This window comes from Phyllobates terribilis, unplaced genomic scaffold (genome assembly GCF_046119375.1).
Source record: "Phyllobates terribilis strain yellow unplaced genomic scaffold, ASM4611937v1 Scaffold_13__5_contigs__length_258822181, whole genome shotgun sequence".
Lineage (NCBI taxonomy): Eukaryota > Metazoa > Chordata > Amphibia > Anura > Dendrobatidae > Phyllobates > Phyllobates terribilis.
In genome coordinates, this window is record NW_027362773.1 from 160,271,633 (window position 1) to 160,299,601 (window position 27,969).

Sequence of the window (27,969 nt, forward strand, 5' to 3'; positions counted from 1 at the left end):
AGAGGTGTTATCAGTCATTGTACAGGAGGAGGTGAGCTGTGATATCACCCATTGTGAATGGTGGATGCTATGTTATCAGCTGTATATAGAGGTGTTATCAATCATTGTACTGGAGGAGGAGAGCTGTGCCATCACCTATTGTGAATGGTGGATGCTGTGTTATCAGCTGTATATAGAGGTGTTATCAGTTATTGTACAGGAGGAAGTGAGCTTTGACATCACCTATTGTGAATGGTGGATGCTGTGTTATCAGCTGTATATAGAGGTGTTATCAGTCACTGCACAGGAGGAGGAGGTGAGCTGTGACATCACCTATTGTTAATGGTGGATCCTTTGTTATCTACTGTATATGGAGGTGTTATCAGTCATTGTACAGGAGGAGGAGGTGAGCTGTGACATCACCTATATTGTGAATGGTGGATCCTGTGTTATCTACTGTATATAGATGGGTTTTCATTGTACAGGAGGAGGAGGTGGTGAGCTGTGACATCATCTATTGTTAATGGTGGATCCTGTGTTATCTACTGTATATGAAGGTGCTATCAGTCACTGTACAGCACTGATATTAATATCTACTCACAGGATGCACAGAATGACCATATGCTGGGCAAATGCCTGACAGGACATGAAGTGTTGCCATGGGGAAAATAAAGAAGAGGAGCCGCAGATTTCCATAGGTAAAGGTGTATTTTAATGCAATGTTTCTCCTTTGATCGGATTTGTGCTCCTCTCTAGGTGAAATGGTTTAGGACTAGTTCATGTCTCATTCGATGAGCCTCCGTCTCCTCGGCCTCCATGTTATTACAGTCGTCTTCAGTCTCCATGGAGCAAGGTCCAGGATCACACCAGATATCTAGGCCGTGCTGAAGCGCGATGTTGTGCAGGATGCAGCAGGCCAGGATGATCTGCGACGACTTCTCGGGGGAGTACTGCAAGGTGGCGCGCGATCCATCCAGGCAGCGGAAGCGGTGACGGAGCGCCTGCTGCGCGCGCTCCATGACGTTGTGAGTGTTGGAGTGCGCCATGTTGTATCTGTACTCCTGGGGGCTCTCAGGGATTTGCACCGGAGTCATCAGCCAAGGCCGGAGGTGGAAAGCGCTGTCCGCTGATAGAGACAAAACACGAGAAGAACGTTATCCCCCCAGAATATATCGAAGACTCAATTATTTATACGGAGGGGTCGATTGTGGCCGAACAGCCAGATGCAAAGATGTCCGGCGTCTACGGCCCATCAGAGACTGCGGCACAAAGTGTAAAACCGATCCGGTGCAAACAACTGATGAATAGGAGCATTCCCATAGAAAGCTATGGGACCGGTGTCCCGAGCGCCTAGTCCCCCTGCGCAGACCCTATACCTCGCTGGAAGGAATAAAGCGACGTGTGGAAACCAGGACTAAACACTTGCACTGCGCTCTCTCTCTCTATATATAGGCTTTCATTAACCACTTTGTGTCTGGAGGTTTTGGGGTTTTTTGCACTTTTTTTTCCTTCTTTTTGAAGAGCCATAACCATTTTTTTTGCACCTCCACATCCGTATGAGGACCTGTTATTTGCAGGACGAGTTGTAGTTTTGGATCCCCCCCCCATTCGCTTTACCCTATAATGTACTGAAGAACGAGAAATCAATGAGAGAAATGAAATGGTGGAAAAAAAAGCAATTCTGAGACTGTTTTTTGGGGGAGTTTTGTGGCATTTGTTGTACGGTAAAAATGACCCGGCGATACAAAACTTGTATAGTTTATTTTATTATCTTAATGGTTGAAAAAAAGATTCAGAAGTTTGTAAAAAAAAAAAACAAAAACAAACGCGGTTTGTTTCTCCATTTTCTGAGACCCGTAACATTTCTTTTTCTGCCGAAGGAGCGGTGAGCGCTCGCACTATTTGTATGGACAGCTGACTTTTTTTTCTTCCATACCGACGTTTTGATCGCTTTTTATTGCCTTTGTGTGGAAATGCGGCTGACAAAAAAAAACACCCCAAAAGACTAAAATATGGCGTCTATCAAAGAGTTTAACTGATTTTACAGCTGCGGTGTGCTTTATAATTTCTTCAAGTTATCCTGAGAAAAGGGGGTCGACTAAAACATACATCTTTTTTTTACTACATATATATGTAAAATAGAAAAAAAAATGTAATATATATTTTATATTAGTCACAAAAAATGATATATATGTGTAATTTATTTATTAATTTTACTTCATTAGGGAACCTGATCTTGACATTGTCTAATTGCAGTCAGTAAATACAGTTGTGCTCAAAAGTTTACATACCCCGGCAGAATTTTTCCTTTCTTGGTCTTGTTTCAGAGAATATGAATGATAACAAAAAAACTTTTTCTCCACTCATGGTTATTGGTTGGGTGAAGCCATTTATTGTCAAACTACTGTGTTTTCTCTTTTTAAATCTTAATGACAACCAAAAACATCCAAATGACCCTGATCAAAAGTTCACATACCCTGGTGATTTTGGCCTGATAACATGCACAGAATGTGACACAAATGGGTTTGAATGGCTACTAAAGGTAAGATCCTCACCGGTGTGCATAAAAGCTGAGTGAGTTTCTGGGATCCAGACAAACTCTTGCATCTTTCATCCAGCCACTGACGTTTCTGGATTGTGAGTCATGGGGAAAGCAAAAGAATTGTCAACAGATCTACAAACTGTATAACACAGGAAAGGGATACAAAAAGATATTGATAATGCCAGTCGGCAGCGTTCAAATTGTGATTAACAAATGGAAAATCAGGGGCTCTGTAAAAACCAAACCACGGTCAGGTAGACCAACAAAAATTTTGACCACAACTGGCAAGAAAATTGTTCGGGATGCAAAGAAAAACCCACAAATCACATCAGCTGAAATTCAGGACTCTCTGAAAACTAGCGGTGTGGCTGTTTCAAGATGCACAATAAGGAGGCACTTGAAGAAAAATGGGCTGCATGGTCGAGTCGCCAGAAGAAAGCCATAACTGCGCAAATGCCACAAAGTATCTCACCTACAATATGTCAAACAGCACAGAGACAAGCCTCAAAACTTCTGGAACAAGGTAATTTGGAGTGATGAGACCAAAATTGAACTTTTTGGCCACAACCGTAAACGTTACATTTGGAGAGAGGTCAGCAAGGCCTATGATGAAAGGAACACCATTCCTACAGTAAAGCACGGAGGTGGATCGCTGATGTTTTGGGGATGTGTGAGCTACAAAGGCACAGGAAACTTTGTAAAAGTTGAAGGAAAGATGAATTCAGCACGTTATCAGCTAATACTGGAGGCAAATTTGCACTCATCAGCCCGGAAGCTGCGCATGGGACGTACTGGGATGTTCCAACATGACAACGATCTAAAACACAAGGCCAAGTCGACCTGTCATTGGCTACAGCAGCACAAAGTGAAGGTTCTGGAGTGGCCATCTCAGTCTCCTGACCTCAATATCATTGAGCCACTCTGGGGAGATCTCAAGCGCGCAGTTCATGCGAGACAGCCCAGGAATTTACAGGAACTGGAGGCTTTTTGCCAAGAAGAATGGGCAGCTTTACCATCTGAGAAAATAAAGAACCTCATCCACAACTACCACAAAAGACTTCAAGCTGTCATTGATGTTAGAGGGGGCAATACACGGTATTAAGAACTGGGGTATGTGAACTTTTGATCAGGGTCATTTGGATGTTTTTGGTTGTCATTAAGATATAAAAAGAGAAAACACAGTAGTTTGACAATAAATGGCTTCACCCAACCAATAACCATGAGTGGAGAAAAAGGGTTTTTTGTTATCATTCATATTCTCTGAAACAAGACCAAGAAAGGAAAAATTCTGCGGATGTATGTAAACTTTTGAGCACAACTGTAGTTAAATTAACGTTTTCCTATGTAATCCAGGCAGGCTGGGCATCATAGAGGGGCCAATAGAGCAGCTATGGGGGCACCAGCTAGCTCTCAGCGGCTATTGTAACCCACCGGCACCAGTAATTGCTCTGTGTGCACCAGCTATTGTGACATTTAGGGATTAAACAGCAGCGATCAGAGCTGGGTCGCTGCTGTTACAGGCAGATGTCGGCTGGGTTATGCAGCTCTGCACCCTATGACATACAGTTGTATGAGGGAGAGCAAAGGGGATAACATGGGATCCTATAGGCAGCTGTGTGACTACACTGTGGCATAAGTAGGAGCTATTAGTCCTGGGGTATATAACGTATAGCTGCAGACACGTGATGGGAACATACCCAGCATCCAACCTTCTTTGTGCATTTTCGTCTCAAACAGACAGGAAAGGTTGGACTGGTGGAGAACCAGATCATCCTGGGCGCTGCCGGGTCGGTGGGTTTCGGCCCAGAGAAGGACCCCCTGAGTGTCACATACCAGAAGGCAATTTAAAGAGTGCAAGCCCTTCCTGTTTATATATGACAAGTCCTCAGCATTGGGGGCTTTAATGGTCACATGCATGCAGTCCACCACTCCCAGCACACCCGGGACCCCCGCCAGGCCGTAGAAGTCATCCTTCAGCTTCTGCACCGACACTTCCTCCTGGGGAAAACAGATGAACTGCGAGGCTCTCTCCACCAGGGCGTCGGTGACATTGGTCACACATCGACTCATGGAAGCCTGGCTGATCCCAATCGTGTCTCCCATGCGGGTCTGGAATGAACCGGAGGTGTAAAATCCTAGAGCCGCCATGATCTGAGTCTCAGGGCTGATGGCACGGGATCGCTGAGTCGGCCGGGATAGGCTGGCACCCAAAAGTTCAACCAGGTAGTCGATGAATGGCCGGGGGAAGCCATATGTAGTAACCAAGTACTCATTGGAAACGTCATCCAGGCGAAATCGGTCCAAGGTGCGGTGTCCGCGGCCGTAAAGCAGGAGGTCACAATCCAGGACAGTTATAGGAATAGCCATAGCCAAGCTACAAAGACCATCAGATGTCACGGGTATCCTGGGCTACGACATAGGGAGGCTACCTGAAAGAAGAAGAGAAAGACGACGGTCATAAGAAAGCATTCACCTGCGATTTACATCTAATGATGAACGTGGTCGAGACGTAACGCAACAATGCCGGCAAAGCAAAGTTAGAATCCAGCTTCATACCAGGCAGGTACTGGCTGCGTTACACAGCTGACATCCACCTATCACTGCAGCAACAGGAGTGCCCTCCGATCACTGCGGATCAACCAATTAAATATTAAATAACACCATTGGCACGATTATAAAGAACCGATGGGTTACCATGGCGTAGCTGCCATCTTGGTCCTCCCATGAAGTAGAGCCACAGGCTGGGCTCCATATGAGAACCGCGATTTCCCTGTATGCTGCAGTATATAGTAAAGGTTGTTAAATCGCAGGTTTCCACTAGAAGGACTAAAATAAAGTAAAAATTAAAGAAAAATGTTTTAAAAAATATAAACGGTTTTAATCATCTCTCACTTCAACAATAACGAAAGGAAAAAAAAAATCATATCTAGCATCGTCGCGTCCAAAAAAAACATCAAAATCTAAAATGATTGAAAACATAAGTTAAAAAAATTCTATTTATTCATCGCCAAACAAAATTACGATACAAATGTCCTATGTACCCCAAAATCTGTATCAATAAACCTTACTAATCTCAGAAAATGGCGACACAATTTTCTTTTCTGAATATTTTCTCACCCCAAAAATATTTACCACCCAATGAATGTTGTAAAAATGGGAATTTCGCAATTTCATCGCACTTGGAAAGTGAATGGGGTCATATTGTGACCCGAAAGGACCCATGACAAGCAAATCGCAAACAGTTGGAACCACTTGGATTTTTCTGACTTGCTTCTCACAGTATCTTGGGGATCACCTTGTGACCCCAATCGCTTGCACCATGCTGCCGAAAAGTTGGATAAATTTTAAGACAAAATGCACAACAATTTTTCGTCATGTGACTTGATGCCGCGTGAACAACGTCGCTGCGCCGTCCTTGTCGCACCCAGCGATTCCCCTGTGATAATGCTGCCAGCCATAGGATACGGTCAGAGACCCTTCCCTTCTGCTCTTAGTGTCCACAGACGCCTCAGACTTGATATATTAAATGTGATCGATCTTTGTGATCGTGGGTCGAATGCAGCAGACGCTTTTATGTCTTTTTTCCCTCAGCGCCTGTTATTGACATATAAATTAAGGCGAGATTTAGAGAGAGAAACATATCCGATCACTGACAGGGGTGGAAATCCAATGACGGTCTACTATTTCCATGGCCGATATATCGCCACCATTTTGCCAGGCGAAATACCATATAATAACCACATCACACCGGTCAGGCCCCGCGCTCTGTCCCTGGGCTGCATGTAGGAGATATTACTTCCATAACATGAAATGGAACAATAATAGCCCCTATACGCCTCCCAGGACAGGGCTACCATAAGTTCACATGGGTTAGTGGGGCTCTTTGCCACCTTTAAAGCAAGGACTGGAGCCAATTCCAAAAATGGGGCCTTGCTGAGGATAGTGGTGGTGTTTTATGCAAGATTTGTAGAGAAGATCTATAAAATGTCCAGCGCCCTTCCTCAGCTAATTTCGCAACTGCCATAAAAGTGAATGGAAAGCGATAGGTGCAGGTCCCAGGGGTGGGAGGTAAGGAATTTCATTGCCGGAGGATTGAGAGAGATGGGGGGTGCTCTACGAGAAGCTATTAGGAAATATGGGGTCCATTTACTGTCCAGTCATTTCTGGTATTTGCACCTGATGCCTTTGTATAAGTTTAAGCTGCAAGGAGAAATGCAAAAGTTCTATCCTCCCTGCAGCCGCTCGCTTCCAGTCATCGGGGCAGAGCGGTTACAGTCGCCAATCACTATACAATGTGATCTCCTCAGCACATTGACTGACAGCAACGCTCCAATATCTGGAAGTCAGTGGCTGCAGAGAGAATAAAACTTCATTTTCTCCCTGTAGCTGCTCCTCCAGTAAGGCAGGCATGATATAAATGCTATTAACCGGCAGATTATCACTATGTATGCAGGTAAATAGTGTTTTTTGTAGGTGATAGATTCCTTTTAAATTGGAGTTGAGCAAAAAGATTTGCATTTCACTGGTCCGGTGTCCAGTGTGGTCCTCCATATGTGGCTGGACCAGGGCTGTGGAGTAGGAGTCCATTTTGGTGGAGTCAGAATCGGAGTCGGTATAAAACCTAAACTCCTAAAATAAATAATAAATTGGGTACAGTAGTTCAATGCAGTTTGTGGGGAATATTTTTTTCATAAGAATTTGGGAAAGTTATGAAATGTCCTATAAAAATGTCTGTCCTATTCCTGATCTCAGGGTCTAGACTTTTAGCTGAGATGAATCTGTGCTACAGTAAATTTATCACTTAAAACATGAGCCGTGTATGAGGGAGTCGGAGTCGTGGAGTCAGAGTTGGTGTCAAGGAAATTGAGGAGTCGGAAGTTTGGCTTACCAACTCTACAGCCCTGGGCTGGACTGCCCTGCATCCGCCATCCTGGGTACCTCTTGTGCTTACTTGGCCCCATGATGTTATGACGTCGCTGGTCACAGAAGTTACGTCTGCCCTAGTCTGGATGCCAAGGAGGCCCGGTCTGGACAGTGAAGCACAAATGTCTTTGCTCAACTCAAATTTAGGTAAAAAAATATATCTACCACCAGGGTCCCACAGAGAATGAATGAAGCAACAATGGTCATGATCAACTTTCACTCCATTCATCAGTGGTGGTCTCAGTGGATGGCCCCCCCCACCAATCTAATACTTATTACCTGTTCTTCTTACCAGAATACCCTTTCTAAGCGTTTTTCAGCAGCGCAGGCGTGGGTTGCTAGCACCAGAGGAAAACCAATTTTTCGCACTTCTCACCCGTGGACCATTAGATATAAAACTTAAAAAGTTATACGTTGTTAAATACACTTTCTATTATTTTTAAATATTTTATTATCCTAGCCCTAAACCCAACCCTAACAATAGCACGATCCCTAACCTTAACCATTACTCCTCAGCCTAGATAGGATTAGAAAAATTATGTAAAAACCTAAAGTTCGTTTTTGTTTGCATTTTTTTTTTGCACAGGGGACACTTTTTTTTTTTTACATTTGGGGCAGCTATTTTTCTCTTCTCTCAAAAAATGACAAATAGGAGGAGACACAGGGGAAGCACAGGATAACCTTTGTCATCTGAGTCGCTGCCTATGCAGAGCGCAGCAATCAAGGGTGAGTTTGTCATCAGTTGTTGTGCTCTGCATAGACAGTTACATAGGATGCGAAAATTGTTATCTAGGTCGCTACCTATGCACAGCGCAACAGCCGATGACAAACTCACCTGCGCTCTGCATAGGAACCTGTGGCACTGACCTGAATGTTAAAGCTCATCAAGATCGTCAGCTGTTTGTCGTATCTTTACTGCACCCCTCCTAGAAGAAGTGGCGGTGGGTGACGGGGCAAAATTTTGCAGCCCCAGAGAATTCAGCAATCCCCCCTCCATGGTACTCCACTTCTATCAATGTCTGCCAGGTTGCACACCTCATCCGCAGGTATCTTAATAAATGGTCACGTGACATTTGTGCAGGTACGTGGGACGCGACATCATCGAAGTCCATCACTTCTGCATAGAGAGGTTACCGATGCTGATGACGTTGCATCCCCACGACCTCGGCCAAAGCCCTGCAGGTGTCCCGCACACTCCTGAGCAGATATGCCAGGACGCAACGTCATCAGTGGCACTAAGCTCCGTGGAATCACGTTTTCCCGGCTATCACTACATTAGATAGTAAAGTGAATTGTATCATTCACAACTGCAACTCCTGCCGTAAAAACAAGCCCCAATGTTGATGGAAATATTAAAAAGTTACGACTCCTGGAAGAAGAGGAGGAAAAAATGAAAATTAGCCGCAGAGGGAAGCGCAAAAGAAAGATTGTGCTGTTGCCATTAGCAACCAATTAGGTTGCAGCTTTCATTCTCCATAAAGCCTCTGAAAAATAGAAGCTGGATTGTGATTGGTTGCTGTGCATTATTCCTTCCCAGGTCTCTAGTTTTATATAAATTCCCCACAGAAGCTATGTAGCTGAGCAGAGCAGCCGCCTCCGGTGAAGCAGGAGCCCCGGGTCCCCAGAGAATCAGGCATTTACCGAATTTCGTGCTTTCCGTACCTCAGCGCTCAGTGCAGACTGTGCAGTCAGTCTTGTTGTTGGCGGCTGCAGATTCCACATCCCCAGAACATGACGCAGCCAGAAAAAAAAAAATATCTTCATTCCTGGTGAAAATTAGGCTGTCGTAAGATGGTGCTGCCGGGGTGAGGGGGAATTGGGTTGTAGGGGGTGGGTTTTTCTGTGTGTGGAATGTGCGGCTGAGAAATCGCAGATGAGCTCTCCGCGCAGACAGAGCAAAACACAAACAGTAATGGCGGCTCCGAGCGTCGGACCGGGGACGTGAGGGAAGGGGAGAAGGAGAGCCGGGACCGGGGACAGAAGGGGCTGGAGCTGTCCTCATAGAAGAAGCGTCAGCCGGAGGTGAGCAGGGGGTGAGCTGACCATAAATGACCATTAAAGGGGAAAGCTACAAAGTGTCATATATATATATATATATATATATATATATATATATATATATATATGTGTGTGTGTATGTCATAGTGATTATATTAGAGGGATCCTCCACCTTGTGATCAGGTTTCCTCATCGTTATTACGGCCTCACTCAGATTTTTCCATAATGTAATATATAATATCTGCTGTGATCCGCCGTCAGACCGAGACAAAACGGACTAGAGACGGTCCGACTGTGTGAATCAGCCCGACACGGGGACTTGGTGATGTTTCTGGGGGGAGCAGGGTTGAATGGCCGCTTTCTTTCAAGAACTGCGCCACCCGTGGCTGTAGGTCGGGTCTGGTATCACAGCTCAGCTCTGGTGAACTGAAAAGGGTTGAGCTGTAACACCAGACACAACCTGTAGGCAGGGGTGGCGCTATTTGTGGATGAAAGAAGCCTTTTTTTTTATTTTGAGCAACCACTTTTATTCATGCATCCCTCCCTTATTTTCGTCTTATACTGTTCAGCCTCGTAAGTCAGTGCTGATTATTTTGAAAGGTTATTGCTTAAAAAAAAAAGAATAATTTGCTACTTGCTGGAGGCCGATCACTGGGACCCGTAGCGATCCTGCGCTCAGAGTCCTGAATGCAGCACGGTGGATCAGTGGTTAGCACTGTATGGTGGCTCAGTGGTTAGCATTGCAGCCTTGCAGCGCTGGGGTCCTGGGTTCAAATCCCACCAAGGACTACATCTGCAAGGAGTTTGTATGTTCTCCCCGTGTTTGCGTGGGTTTCCTCTTGGTTCTCCGGTTTCCTCCCACACTCCAAAGACTGATAGGGAATCTAGATTGTGAGCCCCAAATGGGGACAGAGCCCATAATGTCTGCCTGTAAATTGTCTGAATTGTAAAGCGCTGCGGAATATGTTGGCGCTATATAAATAAAAAGATTATTATTATAATCATCGTCTATGAGACTGCAGGGAATAGCGGAGCAAGCGCTGCACTCGCCTTACAACACTCCCATAGATTTTGTAAACCTGCCTGAAGAAGGAGCTTCTGTGCTCTGAAAGCTGCAAACATAATTCTTCTGGTTAGTCAATAAAGGTTTCACTCCTAGAATACTTTTGTCATTTTTGGGCATAAAAGTATTTACATCGATAATCCCATAGACAATGAATGGAGCAGAGGTCGAGCATGGGCACCTACACAGCATTCAAGACTATGCTGCAGAGCTCAGGATCGCCGGGGGTCTGATTGATGAGATCAACAGCAATCAGTAAGTTATCCCCTACAGTGGTGGCCAAAAGTATTGGCACCCCTGCAATTCTGTCAGATAATACTCAGTTTCTTCCTGAAAATGATTGCAATCACAAATTCTTTGGTATTATTCTCTTCATTTAATTTGTCTTCAATAAAAAAAAACACAAAAAGAATTGCCCTAAAGCCAAATTGGATATAATTCCACACCAAACCTAAAAAAAGGGGGTGGACAAAAGTATTGGCACTGTTTGAAAAATCATGTGATGCTTCTCTAAATAGTGTAATTAACAGCACCTGTAACTTACCTGTGGCACCTAACAGGTGTTGGCAATAACTAAATCACACTTGCAGCCAGTTAACATGGATTAAAGTTGACTCAACCTCTGCCCTGTGTCCTTGTGTGACCACATTGAGCATGGAGAAAAGAAAGAAGACCAAAGAACTGTCTGAGGACTTGAGAAACCAAATTGTGAGGAAGCATGAGCAATCTCAAGGCTACAAGTCCATCTCCAAAGACCTGAATGTTCCTGTGTCTTCCGTGCGCAGTGTCATCAAGAAGTGTAAAGCCCATGGCACTGTGGCTAACCTTCCTAGATGTGGACGGAAAAGAAAAATTGACGAGAGATTTCAACGCAAGATTGTGCGGATGGTGGATAAAGAACCTCGACTAACATCCAAACAAGTTCAAGCTGCCCTGCAGTCCGAGGGTACAACAGTGTCAACCCGTACTATCCGTCGGCGTCTGAATGAAAAGGGACTGTATGGTAGGATACCCAGGAAGACCCCACTTCTTACCCCGAGACATAAAAAAGCCAGGCTGGAGTTTGCCAAAGCTTACCCGAGAAAGCCTAAAACGTTTTGTAAGAATGTTCTCTGGTCAGATGAGACAAAAGTCGAGCTTTTTGGGAAAAAGCATCAACATAGAGTGTACAGGGAAAAAAAAGAGGCATTCAAAGAAAAGAACACGGTCCCTACAGTCAAACATGGCGGAGGTTCCCTGATGTTTTGGGGTTGCTTTGCTGCCTCTGGCACTGGACTGCTTGACCGTGTGCATGGCTTTATGAAGTCTGAAGACTACCAACAAATTTTGCAGCATAATGTAGGGCCCAGTGTGAGAAAGCTGGGTCTCCCTCAGAGGTCATGGGTCTTCCAGCAGGACAATGACCCAAAGCACACTTCCAAAAGCACTATAAAATGGTTTGAGAGAAAGCACTGGAGACTTCTAAGGTGGCCAGCAATGAGTCCAGACCTGAATCCCATAGAACACCTGTGGAGAGATCTCAAAATGGCAGTTTGGAGAAGGCCCCCTTCAAATATCAGGGACCTGGAGCAGTTTGCCAAAGAAGAATGGTCTGCAATTCCAGCAGAGCATTGTAAGAAACTCATTGATGGTTACCGGAAGCGGTTGTTCGCAGTTATTTTGGCTAAAGGTTGTGCAACCAAGTATTAGGCTGAGGGTGCCAATACTTTTGTCCGGCCCATTTTTGGAGTTTTGTGTGAAATGATCAATGATTTGATTTTTGCTTCATTCTCTTTTGTGTTTTTTTTCCTTGCAAGCAAATTAAATGAAGAGAATAAGACCAAAGAATTTGTGATTGCAATCATTTTCAGGAAGAAACTGAGTTATCAGACAGAATTACAGGGGTGCCAATACTTTTGGCCACCACTGTATATGATGGATGGGAATAACATGTTTTTTGGGGAATATTCCTTTGAAGGGATAATACAGTGCTGATCACTTCCGCAAGCATGAGCAGATGCCAGGTCGCTGGTACAGCTCACCTCCTAAAGTAGAAGTGAGAGACACTGGATTACACTTTTAAGATCTGCTGTGATCTGTTGCAAAGCAATCACATATTGGGTGACATCAAAAGTTCAACATGGTCCTGCTGGATGGCCATGGCCCTGCCCGATCGTCATGCTCCTCCTGGATGGCCATGGCCCTGCCCGATCGTCATGCTCCTCCTGGATGGCCATGGCCCTGCCCGATCGTCGTGCTCCTCCTGGATGGCCATGGCTCTGCCCGATCGTCGTGATTCTCCTGGATGGCCACATCCCTGCCCCATTTTTCATGGTCATTTTGGACCACCGCAGCCTTCTTGAATTACCGTCAGCCACAGATCTTCCAGGCAATTCCTTCTGTACATGAGGTTCCAGTATCAAAATTACTCAAATGCACACCACAGGGGTCTTTCCTCCCTCGGAGCAGCAGCTGTCTATATGGATGGTCCATTAGCAGAAGTTTTTTACCCAGTCCTGGATAGACCTTTATCAATACATCTTTGGGGTCCTTCCCTTGTCTTTTAGTAATAGTTGTTTGGTGTTGCAGACAACAACCAAGTATCAAGACTGATGCTACAAAATGTACCGAGTGGCTTCTAATTACCATGAAGGGCATAGCCCATGCTGGAGCACCTCCACCCTCTGAACAGCTCATTGGTAGCGCTGCTGGGAGGTACACACCAACTGGTCTGATATTGGGATAGACAAGTCCCAGATAATGTTTTCACGGGAAATAGGAGAACTAACCAGATGTATCGCTTGGTGATAACTGCAAATTGCACTGGTCAGGGGGCCATTGTAATGAGGGTTTAGGCTTTATTCACACTTCCGATTTTCTCCTGCATCGTTTTTCAACGATAAAACATGTACCAGTAATAGTCTTAGGCCACGGCTCCACTATCAGTATTCGGTCAGTATTTTTTCTCAGGAGTGGGAGCCAAAACCAGGTGAGAAACAGAGAAAAGGTATAATAGAAACAAGTCACCAATTCTGCATTTATCACCCACTCCTGGTTTTGGCTCCCACTCCTGAGAGAAAATACTGACCGAATACTGATAATGGGGCCGTGGCCTAAGGAGCAAAATTTCCAAATATGACATATACTACGGCTACCAATACAGAGTCCATACTGCTGCTCATCATTGATCTGGGGATGTTCATACAGAGGGTTTTTTATGAGGATTTTGGAGCTGATTTCTGCACAAAAACCTCTGAATAATCTTTAAATTAGCTTCCTATTTTTAAATGGGAGATGCTTGAAAAAAAAAAAAATTGGGGAGATGAAAACTGCACCTTTTGGGGACTTTTTCCCATTGAGATCATTAAAGAGTATCTGAAGTGGTTCTTGATGCAGATTTTGGAGCTGAATCTGCTTTAGATGCAGAAAGAAATTCTTTTAAAATAGTACAATTTGGTGCAGAGCTGATCGTCTGTGGGTGCAGCCTGTACGGCCTCCGGATATAGGTGAAGTTTTAAGTGCTGCAAGTACAGGGGATTCATAAGCATTCATTAATTTGTCAGGTGCCTTCCGGGAGATGACTTTGAGCTTATATAACTGAATATTCAGATTCTGCTGCTCCCCAGGGGTACACTGCAAGAAACTGCTGAGGATGGCACAGATGGCTTCAAAAAGCTGAGCATGGCATCGTAAATCCCCCCTCAGAAGGAAAGCGTCTGCCTTTGAGCTGTAGTCTTGTTATTAGTCCCTCCGTGTAATGCTCTAGTTAGTGCGGATCATGAAAAGTGACCCTTAGGCGCCACTTAGCTTTAATTAGTGACTACAGACACCCCCTGCCCCCAAGTCTGCTCTGCCTAGCCTCTCAATCCTTCATCCTGATAAGAACATCAGGAATCCCTTTTTTTTTTTACCAGTTTTTCATCACGTGGAGCAGATATGGGCGCCCTGTGGTTACTTTCTACCAGGGTGGTAGGTTTGCCAGTGCTTTCCCTGGAAATGGGTAGAGATGCAGTGACTTCCGGCTTTTGCTCCTTGCAGTGCCTTCTGTTCTTGGATGTCTCCTTGATGGGTGCCTCTATAGATGATGGGTTGCAGGGGGTTGTGCTCTGCTGGACCTCTCTGTCTTCCTAATTTAGGGCAGTTTGGTTCGGCCTCCTCTGAGTGGGATATTGGGGAGATCATGTCAGCCCTAAAGGGAAAGAAAGGTAATAAAATCCTAGTTGGGCCGGCTAAGCAGGGCGGTCTGCCTCCTACAGACGCTGAGCTAAGACTGATTAGCTTCATGCCTGCAGGAAGGGTATGGCTGGGTGGAGGAGTTAACAATCTTTATGTTTAACATCTACCTGCTAATGGTAGCACCATTGACCCTATGGTCATCTGTGTGAAGGATGAGAAAAAAGTGTGCTTAGGACATTAAGGCCATGTTCCCATGTAGTGTAAATGCTGCGGTTTTTTTTTCCATTGCATTTCTTTTTTTTTGTGCAAAAAAAAAAAAAAAATTGCTTCGCGCAAAGTGGACGTGATTTAGTGAAATCTCTTTGCTGCTGTGAACTGCGTTTAAAGATGCTTCTATGAGGAACCTGGAAACAAAATGCATGTAATAAACACAATTGCTTCTTAAAGAGAAGAATCCCAGCGTTTCTGCACTAAAATATGCATCAAAAAGGGAAAAATGCAGGTGTCGGCACCTGCAGAAAAAATGCAGAGTTGTTGCAGATGGGATTGTGGCCTCAAGGTTTTTCCAAAGTGACCATTTTTTCCCCAAATCCCCCAGTTATTATTACTGCAAGACCTGATATCACTTTTGTTGTCTTTGGTCTGACAGGAAAAAAAAAAAAGGGCTTGCGGCCCCCATTGTAGTGATTTCTGGGGCCCCCAGACTTTTCTCTTGTGCCCTGTGGATAGGTGATAAAATACTGCTTGTGAGAAAATCTTTACCCCATGAGGACTTTGCTTGTTTTCCTTTCTCATCAACCAGAAAATTGGAATTTTTGGTGTTAGATTCTGTGAAATGATTAATCTTGCATGAAGTGACGGAGCCATGATGCCGCGCGGCACCGGTCAGACCCGACATCTCTCGTCGTCTTCTGCTTTTCTTCCTCACACACTATTAATCATTTATTCTCGTTTCTACAGGTCTCCAGACACAATGGATTCCGACCTCAGCCCTCAGGACCGGAAGGACTTGGACAAGTTTGTCAAATTCTTTGCATTAAAGGTAGAAAACGAAACAAAACAGGGGAGCTTTACGCTGATGAATGGCCCAGAATTTTGGGATAAAAACCCCCAAAACCTGACGTTCCTTGCCCTACCTTTGTTTAGTGTTTGACACTTTTTTTTTTTGGTTGGTATAGTCTTGAAATATGGCTTCAAATAGGACGGCTTAACATTGTCCCAAATTTTTGTTGCAGAATAAGCCGACGATGGGTGATGTAACCTTGCATTTACACTAAACGATCGTGGCCATTAAATGCACATACATACATACATACGATTGTTGTGTGCACATAACATACCATAGTCCTCGGCAGCACATGCTGTTTACACAGAGTGATGTGCTGCTGAGATCGTTGGTCTTTAAACAAACTTAATAATTTCACCTGACAAGCATTTGGGTTGATCGTCGGGTGAGTGACAGCCTTGGGAGACTGCCCTTTTTTTTTTGTTTTTTTTTTACTTTACGTCCTTCACAGTGTTGGTTAATTAATTTGATGTTTTTAGAGATCAAACTTTTATGGACGTGGTAATATTACATGTGTTTGTTTTTTTTAATCCATTTTTGCATTTGGGAGAAAGTGGGTGGATCAAACTTTTATGTGTTGTTTTTTTTTTTTTTAATTTGTGACTATTTTGTACCTTTTAGTTTGTAGTCTTCCCAGGGAACTTGAACCTGCTATGCCATAGTGCAATACATCAATATATAGGGAAATTAATGATCTCGTTTGAAGCTTAACCACAGGCTGATAGTCGTACAAATACAATGATGAAGGGTTAAAGGGGTTAAAGGTGTTGAAATAGATTTTCCTGGTCTCTCACAGATCCCCATGTGCACCACAATCATACAGATCCTCAAATCTATACAATCTCCTCTGTTTTCCAGATCTCTTTGGATCTGATCGTAGATGGAAATGTTAATAAAAGTGAAAGGTTCTGTTCGCTGTGTAACATATAGTGGGAAATGTCATCTTCACTTTTCTTGCTGCAGCGTTCATTAGCAATGTCTTCATTCACAGGCAGTGCAGGTCATCGTACAAGCCCGGCTTGGAGATAAGATTTGCACTCGTTCGTCTTCCTCTCCGACAGGTTCAGACTGGGTAAGTGCTTTTTTTTTTTTTTTTTTTTTTACTGCGGCGTCTCGTCACATACATATTTTATACGTGAATGTGCATTAACTGTCCTGATTTTTGCAGTTTAATTTGGCGATAAAAGACATCCCCGAGGTGACGCAAGAAGCCAAGAAAGCGCTTTCAGGCCAGCTGCCAGCCGTGGGGCGCTCCATGTGTGTGGAGATCTCCCTGAAGACCTCCGAGGTAGGAGACTAATGTGTATGAGGCACAAGGGACGGCTTCATCCAAGCGAAAATTAATAAAACTGAACATTCTCTTTTAGCCTTTTAATTGTTTTTACTGTCTGATGGCACATATTCAGTATATGTCATAGAGGTTCAGATCCCACTTACGGGACCACCACTACATGTCTTATCAGATGGGAAAATCCTGCCCCCAAAATAAGTGCCAGATCAGGTGTTTGATATTTACAGGTATTTGTTTCTGAGATAAGAAAATCCCTGTAATTATACCTCCAAATGTCTCATCTGACAGGTTTATACTAACAAGAAGTTTGGGGGAGCAAAGAAAAAAAAATTGCCCCTACTCTTATTCTTCTCTCCACTGTTACATAAAGGGGTGAGAACCCATCCATAGTATAGGTGATAACTTCTAGATAAGTGGGGAGTTAACCGCTGAGCCCCCCTGAGCTTCTGTCCTCTGCTTGAATGGAACGGAGGTCAAACATATAGAGAATGACCTGAGTGTCACTGCGGACCCTCAACCTCTGCTCCATTCATACAGGCCGCAATCTGTGGAGATCGGACCATCGGTGATCTGGAACCTATCACCTGTCCTGTGGACAGTTGATACCACCTTCTTACAGGAATACCCTTGAAAGTTTAGCTCACAAGAAACCTCATAACCGAGCGCTTGCTACTGTGCATCCAGTAAAGCCAGAACCCGTCATCTGTACTAATCCTCCGTCCTGCTGAGGGTTTGTTGTAATGTACCGGCCTGAAGTCCTCGCTGTCTAGGGGACATGATAGTCCAGACTGGATGCAAACCCTCCCAGCAGTGCAGGGGTTCAGGCCTGTCCCCTTTCCGCGCTCACATCTGACTTTTATTTTGCAGGGAGACTCCATGGAGCTGGAAGTTTGGTGTCTGGAAATGAACGAAAAGTTAGTGTAAACCTTTTTAATTTTTCCTGTTCTTGAGAAGTGAGAAAATGTATTCCTCTACTAAAGAATTTGCTCCACTTATTTTTTTTATTTTATTTTATATACCAGAACCAGATCTTTATCATTTAGCTCAGTGTTTGTGCATGGGAAAAATAAAATTGCTCCTATTCCTGTGACGATGTGCAGTATTATTAGATATGACTAGTCCTCAGCAGATGGCTCAGTGAGACAATATCATGTGTCATATCCTCACTGTATGTAGGGTTTATTTGCATCTATAGGGGGAGGTGATTGATTGCAGTATCGCGGTGAAGCAGATGTGCACAGATAAAATCATTGAAGTAGAACGTTCTCATCGGGTACATAGACCAAGCACTAGCAGTAACCTTGTTTTTCTGTGATCTGTCTTGCTTTAATTTGCAAAATATATATTTCTTTTTTCTATCTTGGTTGTAGGTGTGACCGGGACATCAAAGTCTCCTATACTGTATATAATCGGCTGTCATTACTACTGAAGTCATTACTTGCAGTCACTCGGGTGACCCCCGCTTACAGGCTGTCCAGGAAGCAAGGACATGAATATGTCATTCTCTACAGGTCTGTACCTCACATCTATTACACTTTTTAGATTATTAGACTTTTTTTTGAATGCTTGATAATATATTCTTCTTAGAGGTAACTTGTTAGTATGATTTTACCATTGGAAACTAGTTGGTATAGTTTGTATAGGTCCTAGTACAACAATAAAAAGGATACCTGTCTAGTAATGATCCGTTGTGTCAGAGCTATAAAATCAAGATTTGAAGCCACATGCAAATTAGCCTGGAAGTGCATTGGGGGTGTGTCCATGTGATCAATGTATCACGCCCCTAATGCATTTCCAGACCACTTCTCAGCTGCAAATTTAGCTAGCAGCGACATCCATCTGGACCTCCCCGTCTATCCACCCAATGGCACTGTGTAGTTTTTCTTATATTTCAAGTGTTTAACATATTTTTCTTTTAATCCTTTTAGGATTTATTTTGGAGACGTTCAGCTCTTAGGACTTAAAGAAGGTAATCTATCCGCTGCTGTGTAGCTGTGGCAAGTGCCGACTTTCGAGCAGATCTGGTCAATCATTCCCTCTTTGTATGATTGCCCGTTTCATTCACAGTGAAGCTGGGTCACTTGTTTTAAAGGATTAATAAATACAAAATAGTCACTTGGGGGCAGATTCATTGTTATTGTCCCAAATTAGACCAGACGCCAAATTTATCACACTGGCACTTCTCACCTCCTTATACCACCCCTTGGTTGGCTTACTTTGTGCTCATATCTTGTGCCAAAACTTTGGCTGCAGAAAGTGATGCTCCAGCTATTTTCCAAAATAAAATAGTAAGCTTTATTCTAACATCTTAAAATCGTGACATTCTCAGGTGTATCCAAAAAATATTTAATCCTTTTTCCTACAATGCTTCAGACCATATCCAGGAAACTTTTGCCGCAGGATGGTGAAATTTTGAGCTACTCTCTATTTTACTGCAAAAAAATGATGAAGTTAAATGAGCAAGTTATGCAACGTACCTTTTGTGTGCATTTACACCGGCCGATTATCGTTTTTTAAAACGCTCGTTTCCTGATTATCGGGCAATATAAATAAGCTGCCAATCACCTGACGATTAAACAACATTTAATTGGATGAAATTCTTCATCATCCGCTCACTTGGGTCTCAGCAGATCCTCGTCCGGTTTCTGTCCAGCACTAGACAGCGTTTCCTATAATGGCATGTGACTGGAGCTGTATGTAAAGGGGGCTGGCTGCTTATTTGGATAGCTAAGCCCCTTTTCTGTCTAGTTGTGATTTAGCTGTTTTCTATGATCATCCAAGGTATGTAATCATAAGCGCGATCATTCCTCATTTCTGTGTGCCTTTTGCAGGGTTTCAGGCAGTACGTGTCGGCACGGTGGGGACGCCCATAGGGACGCTCACTTTGACTTGTGCTTACAGAACCAATCTGGCCTTCATGTCCACTCGGTAAGCCTGAGCACCAAAGGTGTGGAGTTATCCAGAGGCATTATTCACAGATACACTTATAAACCAGCTCAGTGCACTGTCATACACCTCGATCACACTTTCATTATTCTGATTACTATACCAATACCCCAATGAACACATCCTCTAGGACACCTAGGCCCAGCAGCTCAATAACATCAATGTGTTTGTTGCATTGCAGGCAGTATGAAAGGACCCAGCCCATCATGGGGATTATTATTGATCATTTTGTTGACCGACCTTTCCCCAGCACCTCACACATGCATCCCTGCAACTACAGGTGAGGACACAGGCAGCATGCACACACCGTCCATAGCCACACAGGACATCAGCTCAGTCTCTGCAGATGACACACATCTTGTGAACACGCGATAACCATTAGGACATGTGTTGTGATTCACGCTAACTTTCCTGAACTTTCATACTAACTTTCCTGAACTTTCATACTAACTTTCCTGATAGAGCCTTCAATTTGTCTCTACTGAAACATTCAAATGCCAGTCATTTTTATTCGGATGGAAATATGTGCGTGTCTCTTTAAAATCGGGATCTCTGTTACTAGATTGACTTTTATCTTTGCCCTGCATAAATAAATGGAAGGTTTGTCCCTGATTGTGAGGTCTGCTCTGTTAATATACTTGTATCAAGGCTTCATCAGGGGTTCTATGTATTTTGGGAACCTGTCACAAAAGCTTGGCTTGGGATTAGTTTACCAGCTTACGCCTACGGGCATCAGATCCAGTTTATATATAATATATTATACTCTTTTATATAGGCAAAAAATGTGATCAGATGCTCTCAGGAGAAAGCTGGTACACTAAACCCAAGATAGTATTCACACTCCCAGGTCCTTCATTCTAGTGAGATGGCTGCAGCTGCAATATTGAATGACTGATATCTGCACTGTTCTCTCCATTCACTTCTATGAGAGTTAGAAAACATGCCTGTTCCTAAGACTTCCATAGAAGTGAATGAGGGGAGCTCTGCCCATCCGCGGCCACCTCTTCATGCTCCAGCTGACAAGCATGTGACTGGGTATACAGGACCGATGACTTCAGGAGCCTGCACCGATCAGTCATATGAAGTATATCTCATCATAAATGGCTAAGACTGGTCAACCCCCTACCGAAGCTGCAGATCCATTCAATGATCTTCGTCTAGGTCCTCCATATCTTCTACCCTTCCGTATCTGCCCCCATGTTTGAGGCATCGCTGTCTTCGCACACGTCTTGTTGATAGGTGAAGCACTGTATACTGCTCTGTGATCATTCTTTTGCATGGGTTTTGTTTTAATATTTCCTTACAGGGCAACGGAGGAGCCAGGAGCTGTATACCCACATGTGGAGGATTCCCAGGATGTCTGTGCCACGTCCTTCTCTACCTCCCCCCCATCACAGGTAAGCACACGTTGCTCCGCACCACGGCCAGGTGCTCATTATACCATTGCATCACCCACAAAACAAAGGAGAAGACTTAATTTCACTGTGATAAATGGTGTCTTGTTAATATGTATATTTATACAGGGAGGTGTTTTAAGCCAACGTGGAGAAGTGAATGTCCAACTTTCAGCATGATTTATCTAAATAGGTTCAAAATTCTGTTCTAAACTAATTTCTTAATATATCTTGGTTGTAGTCGGAGCTCAGTTTTCCTGATACAGAGCTCTAAATCCCCTGTATGGACATAGATTTAAAGGAGATGTCCAGGACTTTGATGATTGTTCGTCAATAGTAGACCAGTGGGGGTCTGACACTCGGCATCTCCACCGATAAACTGTTAACAGGGTCCTCGGTGGATGAGCTCCATACATTGTGTTGTGGCCGTTCTCGGTACTGCCGCTCAGATCACATTCACTTTAATAGGAGATGAGCTGCAGTACCGAAGACGGCCACTACACAGTGCGCGAAGCTGTACTCTGTACACAGCACAGCTGATCAGTGAGGGGGGGGGGGTGCCTGGTGTCGGCCCCCCACCAATCTGATATTAACAACCTATCGTAAGGATTGGGTAGGATAGGTCATCAGTATATAAGTCGTGGACAACCCCTTTAAGGATGACATGCTGACTTCCAGCAGGCACCACTAGGGGCAGCTTACTGCATAATGTTTTATATATTGCACAATGTACAGGGAGCTCCCTCTATTGGTGGCTGCAGCAGCCAAAATGTTTATTAAAACTAAATATATGCAGGAGATTAGGAGCTCTGCATCAGAAAAATGGAGTGTCGAATGCAGTGAAGATGTATATAAAAAATAATCACCATGGGGTTTTGGACCTAAAAATGTTATGTTAAAAGGCAGGATCATTAAAATGAAGCCTGATATCTGCAGTCCAGTCTCACCTGTCTGCTCTCTCTTTCTGTCTGTCTGTTTCTCTCTGGCTCATTGTGCATAGTGTGTGTTCACGCTCAGTAAGGCACAGTGTCAGACAGCCACCCCTGTGGTCACGGACTCCCACAGGGTCCTGACGGTGGGACTGACGTTCCCTCACCAAGTGAGTCCCATATAGGCATGTGTATTGTGTGAGCCTGTGTGTCAGTAACGGGCAGGAGGAAAAGGGGAAATAATAACCCGAGGTCGAGCTATATCAGAATAAAAAAGGGGTAAAAGTAATGACGACTGCCCATAGGGATGGAGATCTGGCCCCAGCACCAGTCACTAACATGAATGGGCCCATTGCACATTACCGAGCACATTGCTCCTTCATCTCATATCTCACATTTACCTGCAGACGATCGATAAATCTGTTGCAGCAGGTCATGCATGCGTCTCGCCGCGCCATTCAAGTCTTTGACACTGACAAAGATGGCCGATCACCCTGTTCAGTGTCATAGGCATGAACAACACGGGCACAAGTTGCCACAACGTTCAACTCCTCCTAAGTCTCCGACCCATTGCCATAACAAGGACACAAGTCCTATGTTCGGGGGATCTGTAGGGGGCTGGGGTGTAGGACCCGCGCCGATCTAACATCCCCCACTTCTGTTTCTGTAATTTGAGAGTCCTACCCACAATCGCTGCCTATATCCGAGCTAATGGAGGGTGATAATTGCTTATTAATCTTGCTTTTCCTTTCTTCCGTTTCTTACCTTCTCTCGCTTTCCAGCTGTACAGCTCTCGCCTTTCTTACCAGCCAGCTGTCCTTGGAGCTGGATCCTCAGACCTGGGCTACCCTGTGGCCTTGGCGGCTGGAGCGAGTGCTGCCCTCCCTCATCAGGTACTCCTCCGCGCAGGAGGAGCGGGCGTAATGCACAGGAGTAGGACTTGTGGATGCTCGGCCTCGCAGGTTTATAGGGAGGATGGGAATCCGATGGGGGTAACTGTATTAAATGGAGGCCAATACTCTTCGAAATCCAAATCTGGGGGATAATACATTTCTATGGGAACTTTGTATTGATTCTGGATTTGCGCTGCGGTTGGAAGCCGACAGATGTATCAACAGCCCAAGTGCAGAAAGATAAGTAGTAAGCTGGGTAGACTGGACCCGAGATGCTTTACTATCCTAACGCCCCCCAGGGTCATGTGATTAATTAGTGGAATAACCATTCTCCTCCTATACAATCCCCGTGACTTTTCCCTGGCCATATAGAGAGGTGGCTTTTCACCTCTGTCACCGGCTACTTTCTGTCTGTCCCTGCTTGATGAGTAGATAGTGCAGATGTAGGGGTCTAGTAACCCTCTTTGGCCGATTCCCAGGGGTCCCCATCCTCTATATACGTCAGTGGAGTGGTTCGCGGTTGTTCACTATGGTAAGAGCTGAGGATGTGACGCCAACGTCCTGGTATTTAACTCTGATGTTGATTCTCTTAATAGATGATGGTGCCGGGAAAGGACGGGGGGTTGCCCAATATTACGGCCCATCCTGCACACGGCACCCAAGCCGATCACGACAGAGCGCCTCTGACCTCTCCATCACACGTACCTGGCACCACCTCCAGCAGGTAGGTCCTCGGCCTGTATGTCCACTGGCCTTCCTACCCCAACGTGCCCGATTTCACATTAATTCTTCTACGCAGTGAGGAAGCCGACATCCCGTCCGGCAGCAGCACCGCGGGGAGGAGCGCCTCCCCAAATATCCTATTCACACGCAAAGTTGGGGCCTTCGTGGACAAACCTTCCCCTCAGGTGAGTGAGCGCAGTTTTAATAGATGGAGTATGTGCTGGTCTTAAAGGGTTTGTCCAGTATATGAATTTTTTTTTTCCAAAAGGAATCATCCCCTTTCAGCCGCCACGGCTCTAGTGCATGGGTTTCTTCCTTTACTTCCTAGCAACCTTAATATGCCTAAGCACATGACCTCTCTGAGCAGAGATTGGCTGCAGCGGTCAGGTGCCTAGACATCTTGTGATCGGCTGCCCGGAAGTAAACGAGACCAGCAGGGCCCAGGACAGCTGCTTAAAGGGGCGAGTATTAGTCATACAGACAATCCCTGTAGATCACACGCCGTCGCTGTAATGAGACATGAACTTCTTTGGTCTATTCGCAGGTCACGTACGCCAGCACAGATATACCATTTGCTGTATTTGCACCCAGACAGACAGATGTAGAGGACACCGACCCCATGGTACGTCCGGATCACTGACCCGTGTCACTTAGTGCTACCAGTATGTCACTTGATGAGGATGGGTGTACATGTTTTCTCCTGATGCAATAGGTGTTTCCGTTCCAGGTGGTCTGTCCTGAGACGCCGGTGGAGGTTTCGCCAGATGCCCGCAGCCTGCTGAGCTCCTGCTCCAGCAACGACGTGCCCCAGGATGATTTCGTCATGGTGGACTTTGTAAGTGGCCCTTGCCTGACAAGCAAAAGTAAACCAATGCAAGTCATCCGTGAGTCCATATTCTTTTGTGGCTTCTTGTAACCGGCTCACATCTGTTATTACCTACTTCACTACTGGTTGATCTTGGCACCACCATTCCGTACACTGCGCGCCCGCTGCCATGTGCTGCTCCTTGTATCTACTCCCTGCCGCACAGTAAATTATAATGTCAGATGAATATTTAATATTTCTTCCCGTACTGTGATATTAGTGACTTACCCTTAGGGCGCAGTCAGACGACCGTATAGATCGGACCATAGTGCACAGACTGTCCGGCAGACATATATTTCTATGAAGCTGTCACGCTCGGGTTCGGAGACCCGCCGGCCAATCCGTGCATTGCGGTCTGATTTATACGGTCGTCTGACTGCGCCCTGAGGATAGGTCATCACTGCCAGATCGGTGGGGGTCCGACAACCAATATCCCCACCCTCAGCAGCCAGATGTAGACAATATACAACTCCTTATACTGTGTAGCAGCCATGACACGGTGTGAGCAGCTGTGCTGTTCTGCCTGCTAACTGTGGGGCCGCTGGGTGTCGGACGCCAACCGATCTGATGTTGATGACATCCTAAGTTCTTATCTGTCATTAGAATAGTGGATATCTTGCAAATCACTGAAGGTCCGATCCGCTGGGATCCCATTGATTACTGGCTGTGTTGATCTTTGAATAGACCAATGACACTGTGCCGTCAATCATCTCACTACAATAGTGCACTTAGCACTCCCATACCAGTGATCGTTAGGGCCCAAGATATTTGTCCTCTGTCCAGTGGATCTACTGTAAGAAATTTCATTTATGATAATGCAAATTCTTTGTTTTTTTGCAGCGACCGGCCTTTTCTAAAGATGATCTTCCAATGGACGTGGGGACCTTCTACCGCGAGTTTCAGAACCCCCCTCAGCTGAGCAGCCTCTCTATCGACATTGCCATCCAGTCCATGGCCGAAGACTTGGTGAGAAATGGTTTTATTAAGGTTATGCATGTTAGATAGAGGACTGTTTCCTCCTGATACTCGGCTGTCAGAGTTGTCAGGATCTAATTTCTGGGCCGGCGGGGTCGCTCCCGAGTCTGAGGGCATCTCTTGCGCCCCGCACCGCAGCATCGAGGACACCCAGCGCAGACTTACCGATCGAAGGCACATTGTGAATCGGCTTTTATTAGTGTCATCACGTATCAGATGTAACTGCTGGTACAATTTATTGAGTGGTGTTCGTCTTACACGGTCCTTATCTCCACGATGATTTAACATATGGTGTTACTTTTACTATAGGGCAGACCTCACCAGCAACTGATCACAAGCGATGCACAAGTAAGGCCCTGTTCCTACTCACGTTTTTACCCATGTAGGACATACATTGTCCCCATGGGCTTCTCTGAGACAGACGTATGCCAAAAAATGTAAACTTAGAAGGTTACTAAAAAAGCAGAGGTGACTCCACATATGAGGGCACTTACACCGACCTGATCCGCCAACATGTCCACTATGTACTGGTGGCAAATAGATTTCATCCCTGGAATCACACACCATTTTTGTTGTAGTTTATGTGTTGTTGTTTTTTTTTTTGAGCCTGTAGAGGCAAAAAAAAATAAGAAAAGGACTATTGCGTTTCCATCTTGCGGGATCCACGTGTGGCTTTGGCGTAAATAATTGCATTAAACACTGCATGTGTCAGATTGCATCACGGACAGAGTTGCAAATAAAAGTGGCGTAAAACGGACAGAACTGGCGCAGGCTGTGAATATTTTTTCGATAATCTATGTGAGAAATCGCTCGTGCACTTTCATTCAGAGCGATCATGGACTATAAACAGACTGGAAATACATCGGTGTGAATGCTGCCGTGTGCCGCAATCAGACATTTGCGACTTGGCAACGGCGTTACATGCAGCCATTTTACAAAGGGTTAATGTGAAGTTTTATTAGGCAAAAACATGAGGGGAGCTTAGCCTCGAAGGATTAGAAAGTAATCTGGGATCCACTAGAGCCATCGTCCTCTTGTTTGCTTTGTTTGTTTTTTTTTTACATTAAAAAGGGGCATAAAATAAAAAATTGTCTACTAATCCCTTTGCCAGTCCCCTAAATCTCCCCTCTGTCTCCTCTCCATAGGATTCTCTGCCGGAAAAGTTGGCCATGCATGAAAAAAACATGGAGGAGTTTGATGCCTTCGTTGAATCCCTGCAGTAAGACGCCGGAGGACTCTGCCTGGAGGATTCGGAGGGTCTCCAGTTCGCCCAGTCCTGCTCTTTCCAAACTCAGGCCATTTTTTTTTGTTTTTTTGTTTTTGTTGTGACCCTACTCGTAATTCTCATTTCCAGAAGCAGTCTGTCTGCGGACTTCTGTCAGGCACTCCTGTAGAGCAGCTTGCTATCTGTACAGGACCTTTGGGATGATGGATGTGGTTGTCCTATGATCAGGGACTTGGATTTATACTCGTGGACTTGAACGTCTCTGAGAACGATGGTAAAGCGAGGTGTCGAGAATGACTGTAAATATAATGCTGTATATCAGGATAGAGACTGCCCGGCTACCCTGCACCTTACATGCCCCATGTGGGCCACGTGCGTTCGTAAGCTCAGCGCCGCTGTCATACGGTTACCCCCGCACGTCTTACCTGTCACCAACTCATGGGGTTTCTTTTACGTTATTCTGTGGCCGCCATTGTCTAATGGTCACAAATGTTCCTAGACATCACGTGGCCTCCGATCAACCGTCCTCTGAATACGCGGCCTCTGATCGCCCAGCCTAGCCTCTGATCAGCCGGCCTACAATTACGCGGTCTCTGATCAGCCGGCCTCTGATCACGCGGGCTCCGACCACCAAGCCCTCGCGCTCTCTTAACTCACTGCTGCCCCTGATTAGTAAAAAGGTGTAATTACCGCAGAACTATGATCCGCTTCTATCTGTATGGGCTCTGCAGACGGCTCCGACCTGCTCCTCAACATGTTCTAACACTAGGCAGGGCGCTTCATATCTTCATAGTAGGAGGCTCGCGGGTTCTCCGTAGGCAATGGCTACAAAGCGTTAGGCGATGATGTCTACTAATAGTCTGCGGAGGGTTTATTGCTGCTACCCCACCCCCTCCCAGTTCGTCCCCCAGAAGGAAATCCAGCACTAATGAAAGATGAGATCCAGATGTGTATTATAAAATATATGTATTTCCAAGGACGGCGCTGTCTTTGTGTTTTGTC

At 45.0% G+C, this 27,969-nt stretch overlaps 2 protein-coding genes across 11 annotated transcripts; one reads left to right on the forward strand and one right to left on the reverse strand.

The window, feature by feature from the left end:
- Positions 1–658: 658 nt before the first annotated feature.
- HARBI1 (harbinger transposase derived 1) lies at positions 659–9,331 on the reverse strand. 2 transcript variants are annotated; one of them, XM_073658888.1, is made up of 3 exons: positions 9,107–9,331; positions 4,219–4,950; positions 659–1,105 (listed from the first exon to the last, which is right to left on the reverse strand). In XM_073658888.1, exons 2-3 carry the CDS (start codon positions 4,886–4,888, stop codon positions 732–734), a joined length of 1,044 nt encoding a protein of 347 aa, XP_073514989.1. In that variant the 5' UTR covers positions 4,889–4,950; positions 9,107–9,331; the 3' UTR covers positions 659–731. The 2 variants fall into 2 exon arrangements, with proteins under 2 accessions (XP_073514989.1, XP_073514988.1); XM_073658887.1 differs by having other exon boundaries at positions 9,086–9,174.
- On the forward strand, positions 9,288–27,946 carry ATG13 (autophagy related 13). Of its 9 annotated transcripts, XM_073658874.1 has the most exons (19): positions 9,288–9,466; positions 15,621–15,702; positions 16,718–16,798; positions 16,895–17,014; positions 17,885–17,931; positions 18,388–18,528; positions 18,946–18,986; positions 19,849–19,945; positions 20,145–20,243; positions 21,270–21,360; positions 22,358–22,456; positions 23,069–23,179; positions 23,776–23,903; positions 23,979–24,087; positions 24,447–24,524; positions 24,630–24,737; positions 25,608–25,733; positions 26,052–26,090; positions 26,888–27,946. In XM_073658874.1, exons 2-19 carry the CDS (start codon positions 15,634–15,636, stop codon positions 26,963–26,965), a joined length of 1,662 nt encoding a protein of 553 aa, XP_073514975.1. In that variant the 5' UTR covers positions 9,288–9,466; positions 15,621–15,633; the 3' UTR covers positions 26,966–27,946. The 9 variants fall into 9 exon arrangements, with proteins under 9 accessions (XP_073514975.1, XP_073514976.1, XP_073514977.1 ...); XM_073658875.1 differs by lacking the exon at positions 26,052–26,090; XM_073658876.1 differs by lacking the exon at positions 22,358–22,456.
- The last annotated feature ends 23 nt before the right edge of the window (positions 27,947–27,969 follow it).

Excerpts from the sequence above, each read along its gene's own strand:
- HARBI1 (XM_073658888.1), bottom strand. The coding sequence starts at position 4,888 with ATGGCTATTCCTATAACTGTCCTGGATTGTGACCTCCTGCTTTACGGC. Across the intron at positions 1,106-4,218 it reads CAAAGAAGGTTGGATGCTGG|CGGACAGCGCTTTCCACCTC; the intron begins GTATGTTCCCAT and ends TGTCTCTATCAG.
- ATG13 (XM_073658874.1), top strand. The coding sequence starts at position 15,634 with ATGGATTCCGACCTCAGCCCTCAGGACCGGAAGGACTTGGACAAGTTT. Across the intron at positions 17,015-17,884 it reads TCTCCCTGAAGACCTCCGAG|GGAGACTCCATGGAGCTGGA; the intron begins GTAGGAGACTAA and ends TTTATTTTGCAG. Across the intron at positions 23,180-23,775 it reads GTGCTGCCCTCCCTCATCAG|ATGATGGTGCCGGGAAAGGA; the intron begins GTACTCCTCCGC and ends TTCTCTTAATAG.